The 10,106-nt window shown below is 41.3% G+C and overlaps 1 protein-coding gene across 1 annotated transcript; it reads left to right on the top strand. All coding sequences in view use genetic code 11, as the record gives it.

Moving 5' to 3' along the window:
• Positions 1–428: 428 nt before the first annotated feature.
• Positions 429–7,282, top strand: EGR_05027 (hypothetical protein; the record flags this gene model as incomplete). The annotated part of the gene is made up of 3 exons (XM_024494276.1): positions 429–1,583; positions 3,929–4,699; positions 7,181–7,282. 3 exons carry the CDS (start codon positions 429–431, stop codon positions 7,280–7,282), a joined length of 2,028 nt encoding a protein of 675 aa, XP_024351370.1.
• Between the last annotated feature and the right edge of the window lie 2,824 nt (positions 7,283–10,106).

The raw sequence follows: 10,106 nt of genomic DNA, 5'->3' as shown, positions 1-10,106 counted from the left end.
ACGAAACGTACATTTTCGCTGGGATCACCACCTCTTAAGTCCTTTTTAAAAGTGATCCACAAACAAAGCCGACTGCTAGATGTCTACACTTTTTGGATTATTGTAATCATACTTATTATTCTAAATTAATGAGGTGACGGGTGCCGAGGATATAAACAAAAATGCGTATGCCATAGAAACTTAAGGATTAAGGTTAGTCTTGCAGTACTTTGTTTCCTCAACTGAAGTGCTAGGTCTTTCGTGTATCGGAGCCAAAATATAAGAGCTCATCACGGCATAAAACGTGACCTCTAAGCAGTTCTATTAACGTCAGATGTTTTTACGCACTTTTGTCGATAAGATTGTACTTTGAAGCACCCATCCCACCTTGTCCCATGTGTGTATGCATTTTCCCTTCGTTAATATAACTTGCAGCCTCGACCAATCACATGGTCGCCTGTACGCCCATTGGTGCACCAGTTCACCAGTATCCAGTCGCCGTTTCTACGTGGGGACCACGGCATCAATGTTACCCCCACAACGCAGACATGCTCCTGAGTGAGATAAGCATTGCGATCCTCATTGCATGCTTAGGAATCGCTACCAATGCTGGAATACTCATCTTCTCTAGAATGCTGGGTGTAGGGCCCAGAAATAAGAAATATTCCATTGGTGGTTACAGCACTGATGAAACCAATTCAGATCACAGGTCTAACCGAACAGGCAGTCTCGACTCGTCTGCTCAGAGGCGTGTTTCAGAAACTACATCGCGTCTTCTGGCATCAAAGAAGCCGATGATGCTCGTTCCCAACACAGACATATCTCTTCTTAGACTATCATCCCTCCTTTCAATCAATCGGTTGGAACAGGACACGAATATGACTCAGCGGTGCTCCAAACCCAGTGGTAAAATGACTTGGCGATCTCAGAGCCGTCGACATAGGGTGTATCTCCAAGGTCTACTAATTCTTGCCTCATCCAATCTCCTTACTGCCTTACTTCTTCTCATCTCCGCAGCGTACTCCATCTACAAAACCAATGTAGGCATCGCAGGTATTGTGACCACCTCGGCCCTCCTTGACACCTTTCAAGCAGTTGAAGTGGGCGCTATCTTGTGGATTGCGGTGAACAGAGCCCACGCCATTCACAGCACTTCTCGTCACAGTAGCCGAAAAACAACACCGAATGAATGTGGACGGCCGCTTGCTCATCCCTTTCGGGTGGCAACAGAGAAACAGACTTCATCCTGCCTCGGATGCTGCTGCTGTTTTTGCTACTGTAGTAGAAGGGTTCAAAATGTGGTTACTGCAGTAGACTTGGAAAGTGCAGCGAATGCTGTCAATCAGCCACCATCCAAGTGCCTTTTTGCGATACGATTTCAAAGAGTTTCTCGTCTCTGCCTGTGCTTTCTGCCTCTCATCGTTATGCTGGTGGCATTCTGCAGCAGTATTTGGTGCTGGATATACGAAGACCACAGTGATGTGGAGGAAGGGGAATCGGAATTGTTTTACCACACTCTCTCTACCAGCATTGGTGTCTTCGTTGGGCTGTTTGTCATGCCCACTTCATTCCTCCTCTCTACCAATTGCCTTATCTACAGAAAGGTGAGGATTTTAAACCTGTTAAAGACGTCACATAGGAACTCCATTTCTTTAAAATTTTTAAAATTTCTACTTCATGTCAATCGTCTCCCTTTTACTAAAGCCTGGATTTGTTATATGGAGGAGAGAAGATCCTTTACGAACATTTTAATAATCTGCGATCGTAAAAACGGAGGGCAGAAGCGTTATTATGACCCGCAGGGCGGATTAAGGGATTATCATCAGTTGGTGGGATGATCTTGATGGTCCCTGCAAACCTTAATGTCTTGCAACTATGGCCACCCTTGCTCTTGATTCACTGAACTGAGAGAAGTGTTTGAAAATCAAGTTGCCAAGGTTTTGCTGTTATTTTGATTTACGTCGTGTAAACACTAAAACATGGAAACGACACCTCGTGAATGATGCGAAAGGTTAGTAATGCTAGTTGGCAGATGGGTACCATCTCACTTTGAGCCATCAGTTAAGTGTTTCCTCTAGCCTGTAAGCATAACGCAGAGATGCTGGACTCGATGAATTCCTCCTCTTTTCATAAGCCATTCCATTTGATGGGAAAAGCAGGGAAATTAGAATAGCTATACTTTTCCATTAAACTAATTCTTTGTAGCCAATGACAATAGAATTGTTTGGCTTTCATATTTGGAATTTCAGGTAAATAACCAGCAAATATTTCCTACTTCTAGCAATACACGCAAGATTAAGTTATGAAGCTGAGAGACAAAATTCCAGTAGATTGCAAATGAATCAGAGATTTTTTAAAAAAGCTTAGGGTGAATTCATGGTTCCTCTCGGTATGCATTAACACGAAGTAGTTTCATGCTCCAGAAGATTTAGAAGCAAATAGCGTGAGTGGCGTGGGCAGAGCGTGGAGGCCGACTCGTTAAAGATGGGAAAAACTTGGCAATTAGCAAGTCCATCGTTTCGTTACTCAGTAAGCATTGTTGAGATAACACCAATCCTCTTGCCGACACAAATGCTGAAATTTCAGCAAGTAGTTGATAAATGCTCCTAATTCACAACCGCCAGCTTAGCACCTGGCCTAATTCTTGTATATATTTTAAGGCCAAGTAGTCCAAGCCTCAGTGGTGTGAACACCTCCTAAAGTACTACCTCCATCGTGGTCATTCCTGAGACATGATTGCGATCAGTCAAAATGAAAAAATGAGTTAGTCCTCATTACGAGGAAATCACCAAAGATGTCGAGTGCGCTGCAGCAGTCTAAATAGAATTTCTCCCTATCTTCATCTAAACCTCTACTTTACCATCCTTTCGTACAAATGGTTGGACTGCTGATGCAGGAGACAGGTTAACATGCATCTGGAATCGGTTTTTGGCACTATCATAAACTTCCAGTACTCAGTAACTTGTCGGCTACATCATTAATTTTCTCCACTTTCATTTGTACTTTTCATTCTTTGCAGGATGTTTATTTGCAGAGCATAAGTTTTTCTCGCTCCTTAGAAGAGTGATTGTTACACAAGGCGTGTGAACTGTTGCAACTGTCATGTTTTAAGTAAACATGAACGAAGATTACAACGGGGGAAAAAGAAGTCTTACAAATAAAACTTTATAGACACTTACTGTTAGCATTTGGAACGACAATATGGACATTCTGCCAAAATATTTGCTTCTGTATTGTTCGGGGACCAAAGTACTGTTTTGGTCAAGCCGTACAACACTCTGGAAAAAGTCATTTTTGGTATGCGATTGGCAAGAGAGAGGTAGAATGCACAGACATGCACCCGCACCTCATTTTTTTCTACTACGGAGAAGCAAGAGGTTGATTAAGTATACCTTTTCATACAAGATCTTGGTACATCTTGGACAAAATCCGAGTTTGAATATGGGTGGTTGAACATCCTCACTCCGCTACCATGAATCTTACCTGGGAAAGAAAAAAGTTCAACTATTAATAGATGAGGCTACAAAAGTAGGTATTCTTTCATTGAACTAGGGTTTTAAGAAATAAAATTTGTTGGAAATATGACCTGACCCACATTATTTTTTTGGATAAACAACCGGTAGAAGATGGTAATTAAAAGTTACGAGAGTAATGGTCAGTAGCACTTCAAATTGTAAACAACATATAGCATTCGTAATGACCTGTTTTCGACTACGAATTCATGTTGGGACCTGTAAGTACATTGCCCATTTGTCACCGTGGGAGATTGATGTGGCATATAGGGCTATTCAACTATTTGCTAGTAGAAGTTGCTTCTTCACTTCATTCTTGATCTTACCTAATTGAGGTAGCGTAATTAAAACCAACTATTAAACATTAAGTCTTGTTGATAAACAAATGATTCAGGGTATTTGCTCCACCGCTTCACCTCCACTTTTTACTCCATTAGGTTGCAAAACGACACAAACGTTTTCTTTTACGTCAAACGAGTAATTCAAGCAAAACCACGTTCCTTATCGATGAGGAGGCGGCCTCAAGTCCTTCTCTCACGAAAACTGACTCATCACGGCCACAGCTTCTCACACAATCCAGTATACCAACCTTCACCATCACCGGCAGTAGTGATCAGAACTTGAACCGCCCATTGGACGTGCGTTTAAACCAGTTGTGGGACGTGCCCGAAACCTCTCACGAACATCTGCCTGTGGCACATGAAAACACTTCAGCCGACTACCTCTCCTTTCTAACTGTTAAATCATCTACCACAGCTCTCACTCGCACCACATCTTCCATTGACTGCTCCACGTCCGCTGCTTGCAGCACTGATGGACCGAAACGCAAGCTCACTTGCCCGGAGATAGAGCCAAATCAGGGGAGACGTAAGAGCATGACAGAGCTCTATCAACCTGTGATTTTGATGGCACAAAAGACTCGCAATGATAATGTCACAGACTCTGTCTTTGTGCGACAACTTCAGCGGCAGCATAAGCGGACTGTGGTGGTATTGGCCAGCATCCTTATCGCCTTCGTTGTGTGCCACGGACCTCGGGCAATTTGGCTGTGTGCGAGGTGGTTTATTGCTGATGTGAATGGACAACTCCTGCTCCTGGTGACGCTGTGGTCTCGAGTGTGTATCTTCATAGATCCAGTACTCTATGGTTTTTGGGGCAACAGAGCTTATCGCAGGTGTCTGCGAAATATTTCCTACCACCTTGTCCCGGTTTGTGGTGATCGAGGTCTTAAAGATGGCATTTGAGAAGTAAAGAATAGACATTTTCATATCCCCTTCCCCCGGCTATTTTGTATCAAATTGTAATGATGTTCATTTTCACCTCATGTGTGTATGTATATACAAATGTATAAGTAAATCCATGCATTTATGGGTTGGTTTTTATGGTGGAAGGGGCTGCGTTGCAGCATCGAGGGATGCACTCTCATTTTAAACAGGAAAAACATATATGTGAGAGTGTTGAAATAGCAGCAAATGAAAATGGCATAAGAGGATGGAGAATTTGTAAGCTGTCAATTTAGGCCGTCATTGAGGAAATGAAGGAATTCACTTGAGTATTTATAAAGCGGAAGTTCGTAATGGTGACAAGATGAATACATTGATGTGTATTCGCGCCACAGCCAACTGCTAAATCTTAAACTTTGTTTAGATCACATTGGAGCTTCAACCGAACCAAATCATGGCAGTGTATCGCCACAATTTCAACTTCAGTCTTGCTAAACGGAAATCACGCAAAATTGAAATACTCTGGCCGTCAGCCACAGCACTGCGTCTCTGTTCGTTTGTCGGCACTTTGTATAACTCAATTTTATGGTTGTACTCACCGTCTCCCATAAAACTAGGATGTTTTAAAATGTAAAGCCGCCAGACCGCCGGTGGAAAGTAGGCCACCACAACCAACAAAAGCCAACATCAGGCGCATCCGACACCCGCTGCATTGCTTTTAGCTCAGTCAACTTGTCTGTGATCCAAAAATTAGTGCAAAAAGTCGTCACCATAGACGGATAGGGAACAAATAAATGCGCAAACAATAAGTCCTCTTTATTTATTGGGCATGGAGCTTTTAATTTGACCGAAAATATGACCTTCTACTCGAATATGGAGTGGTAGTCATATGGGTAGCGATTTGATTGGTTAATAGCAATTATTATGGACCATAAAGTGCTAACAAAAAGGTGAGATTGTTGGAATCCATGAGACTGGCTGAATTTCCAACTTCATTCACAGACATTTGAGTAAATTGCATCCCATTAAGCATGTATTTTGCAGTACTTTATGGCCAAAATCCAATCCCATGATGGATACTATGCGGACTAAATGCATCTGTACTCTCAAGTGGAGGTGCTTAAGAAAATTTGGAAAAAAAGGAGGAGGAGGAGGAGGAGGGAGGGAGGTAATGATAAAAGTGCTGGATTTAGAAACACCCTAATCGTAAACAAACTTGCCTATAAAGTTTCCTCCACAACTTCAGTAGTGGTAGTTCCACATTCAGAGGACGTTTAATGGAAGTTGTTGAAACTACCAAATCATGGAAGCATTTGCCTTTCTACTTATTGATATTACAGAGAAAGGTTTCACTGACGTACTTTTCATGAGAATAAGGGACTGGGAAACATTAATACCTCCAAATGTAGTGAAGTACACAAAGGTCATTCACACTAAATCGCGGCAGAAAAAATTAATGAGCAGAAGACGTTTTATTTCCTCCACATAAGCTTACACTCATTCCAGCGGATGACAACTTTCGAAATGCTCCCACAATTGAAATATTATACTGCTAGATTTCTGACCCTTCCACCACTATGCTCATTGTATCATGTTTAAGTTCTCCTGTCTGAACAGGCGGTTACGATATTCACGTACTCGCAGCAGAACCACTTGCCGTTTACTGCTGCATTCTGCATCACCTAGGTGATTCAAAAGTCCAGGATGCAAATGAACCTCTCTCGTACTCACCGTTATATTTATTTCCTTATTTTACAGTAGGACCTAGGTACATTTTGATTGCATCATTCATGTTAATTAGACGTTATGTTAAACAAAACCACCAGTTATTCTGCAAAGCCATTCTTGACGATCAGGCTAAAATGAGTTCCTCGTTTTCAAATTCCCTGATTTTAATATGTATAATTAACATAGATACATTCTTTGGAAAATTATATACAGAGATAATTGAGCCCCTACTTCTATTTATAGAGGAGAATTAATTAAAAAAGACCCTCGGATGACCGGCAATGTGGACTACTACTTTGTTAAACAAGATGTAAGATTTTCATCTCGAAGTGGCTAAGTTAATGACTCCTGTGATATAATTAAACAAATGCACAAAAGTGGTCTAAAATCACAGAAGCATCAAAGGCGTGGCAAATTGGTGTTGACGGAGCTCACCAATAGCGCACAACGATCGGATGGGCATAATTCAATTCAGTGAAAAAAGGCAAACAGAAAAACCCTCAAAAAAAAGCAGAAAACTCCAAAAATTAACGCGGTGACCTCCATTCCCAACCCTTGGGTAGAAGTGGAAGCACCGACTAGGGTGTGGTAGCAAACGCAAAAAGACGACAACTGCAAGAAAGTGAGGACGGCACTTAATAATAACCCGACGGTATGTTAATAAGGCATTCAACTGGTCAATTGTCCCAGCCTCTGCAGTTTCGGTTTCTTTCTTTGTTTGCCTTCTTATGCTTGCAGCCCTACTGTCCACAGCACCAGTGTACTCCAATAACCCCCTCAGGGAGAATTCAGGATTCAGCTAGTTTAGTCAAGAGTGGAATCCAGCAGCAAGGTGGCTAAATGAGTTAGCTTAATGTTCAAGCGTAAAAATTAAATAAACACAGAAAGCTTCAAGAAATATTTTATTCGTCGGAATGCTTCCCCAAAATAGCTGTAAGTTTCATTTTATCGGGAATTTTTTCGTTCCCCAAGATTAAAGAAAATACCTCTATTAAAGTTTCATTTCAGCCCACATTTTTCTCTCGACTGCCCGTTCTAATTTGCAAGGAATTGTTTCATGCCAAGAGAAATTGATAATGACAACTTAGAGAAGTAGCTTCAGGTAAAAAGGCGGTGAATGGGGATTGCTACAGTATCCCTGTTTTGTTGCTAACCAACCATTTCTACCTGTTTCCGTTTCTCTTTGTCTCACACATATTCGCAGTGGATTGTATGGACTTGCCTAAGCCGTCGGTGTTTGAGTGTCACAGCAAGAATTACGTGGCGAATGCATCCACCTGCAAGTATGGTTTTCTGGGGATGAATTGTGGGATGGTTGATGGGTTTGTCTGGAATGCCCAATGGTGTGTCCTTTCCCCTAACAGAGGAGCATAAGCGTCAGCACTTGTCATAAGTCAGTCAGAAAGCGATTCTTTCCCAAAGGTTCGTTTTTAAAATCTACATAAAAGCAGTAAAGAACAAATTGAGAGCCTTGGGTGCCTTTTCTTATCTGTTAACGTATGACACCTAAGTGGGACCCTTTTAATTAGTAGCTTTCACCGCTACCTTCGTCTCCATCTCCTCTTCCGATAATAATGCACAACTTTCTTCAGCTACCACTTCTCGAGATAATGCGTGCAAATACCACAAAAAGTTTTTTGCAGCTATAGAGGTGTGTTTTAGTTGTTAGCACTGTCAAACTAGATTCAGCTGACATTTTATGATATTGAAGCCTTAAAGGGAGAAAACCCCAACAGAGTATCATACTAACAGCTTGACGGATGTCAATGTCGCAGGCTATATGTAAATAAACACATTTTACAAGTCCCCACTACTAGCAGTAGGTCATTGCGGTGGGTCATGCCAAAAACCACAAGAACTTCCTTCCTTCCTTCGTACTTAAAGAGTGTTTATCAAATGTCCTCATTGCCTCATTTTTGTCTCCTCTTTATGATGATTTGCAAGCCCAAATTTTTACCTATAAGCTCTTGGATGAAATTTTCCTTTTTCTATTATTTGCATCTACGGGCAATAATTAAATCTAGGACCTGTTTACAAGAAATGTCCAGGGTCTCAATTTTGGCAATGAAAAGTCCCTCCACTTGTGATCAAAATAACACCTAAGTGTATTTTTTGTATCAGTCCAAAACAAAATAAAACACTGTAGGCACATGCGCCAAATGATTTAATAAGTTTTTTCTTTAACATAAACGAATGAATCAGGCAAAAGGTGACTTTTTTGTCTCCTAGTCTTTGTTGCAAATAAGTAAATGTGAAGAAGAGAGAGAGACTTCAGTGTTGGCTAAACTTTGTGCATACATTGGTATGCCTGTGATCCATCTGTAAAGTTCTTTGGTCTTTTCCTTCACGTTTTTCACTACCTTCAAGTCGCAGCTAGCAAACATTGTCCAGCCATGTGGCATTGCATGCAACTTTGGGATTGAGTTGATTGAACAATAGACCATCCTATTGTCGCGGCCTTGATAACGTTTCCAGACGGTCGTTTTTTGCATATCGTCATCATATAAAAACGCACCTTCTGAAAATAAAATGGTTCTACTGTTGGAGTAAGTATGACATTTTAAAATGGCAATAATTTGGACAGAGCAACGCACTTTCCCCAAATCAAATCTGTTCAAAATCTCATTACCTCCGAGGAAACGACAAGAAGGTACTTAATTTTTGGTTTAAATTTGACAAGAGAATGAGTTACTTGGCTGTCTTGCCTTACCAGGAGACGCCTTAATGGATTGCCCTTGCCAGTTCGAATTCCTCAAATTTTTGGCAGGAAAGGCGCAACTCCCTTAAAGAGCCTATTCGTGAGACTTCAGTGCTCTTAGGGTGGGCTTTAATTTGTGGAATCATTAGCCCAAATTAAAATGCGGGCTAGGCAGTAACCAGGTACTCTTTCCTTTGGTAGTGCACAATTTTTGAAGCTAAAGCTAGAAACACCTTTATTGTTTTTTTAAGAATCAGTAAAATGAATGCAAATAGACGACTAAAGTTCCACTTTTTGTTTGAGAAGGACGTACTGCTTATAAGTCTGTCACTATTTATTCGATTGTTAACATCTTATTGGGTGTTGGAAAATAACACGCATGGCTTATACACTTTTCTCCACTTAATTTTCATCCCTATCACATATTTTGGGGAAGATGAAAATGAATTTAAAGTCATGTCAGCCCGTGTTTTGCTAAACGCGGGGTCTTTTTGCTGCGACGCCAGTTTATCATGCGCGCCATGTTTGTTTTTGTCACCAGTACAGTTTAAGTTCAGCCAGGTTAAAGTACAGCCGAGGGATAGCAACTGGCAGCTTGTCGAGGGTGACACTGTAAGTGGGATAAATGCTTGGGAGGGAACGTTGTGGAAATATTGTAGTCCAACGCGTAATGGCCTGCATGCTGATTGAATTTGATTTTGACCTCTCTGTTATAAAAAATTGCGAATATGGAGAAGTTAATGAGCTTTAATGTCACATCGTCACTTGTTCTATACCAACGCATGTAAAGGGGCATGCTTCTATAATTGTTTTGTCGTGTTTGCCCTAGGACTAAAAGCCGACACAGCGTCAACCAAGAAGGAAGGTAATAGTTTGGTGAGTGGTGCGTGAGTGCAGTAGCCCGTATTGATGGGGTTTATTGTCAAGGTAGGTGTAAAAGTCGTGGATTCTCGTATGTTTGCCACA

The sequence above is a fragment of the Echinococcus granulosus genome (genome assembly GCF_000524195.1).
Source record: "Echinococcus granulosus chromosome Unknown EG_S00034, whole genome shotgun sequence".
NCBI classification, from domain to species: domain Eukaryota; kingdom Metazoa; phylum Platyhelminthes; class Cestoda; order Cyclophyllidea; family Taeniidae; genus Echinococcus; species Echinococcus granulosus.
This window is presented reverse-complemented; position numbering and strand designations above follow the sequence as displayed.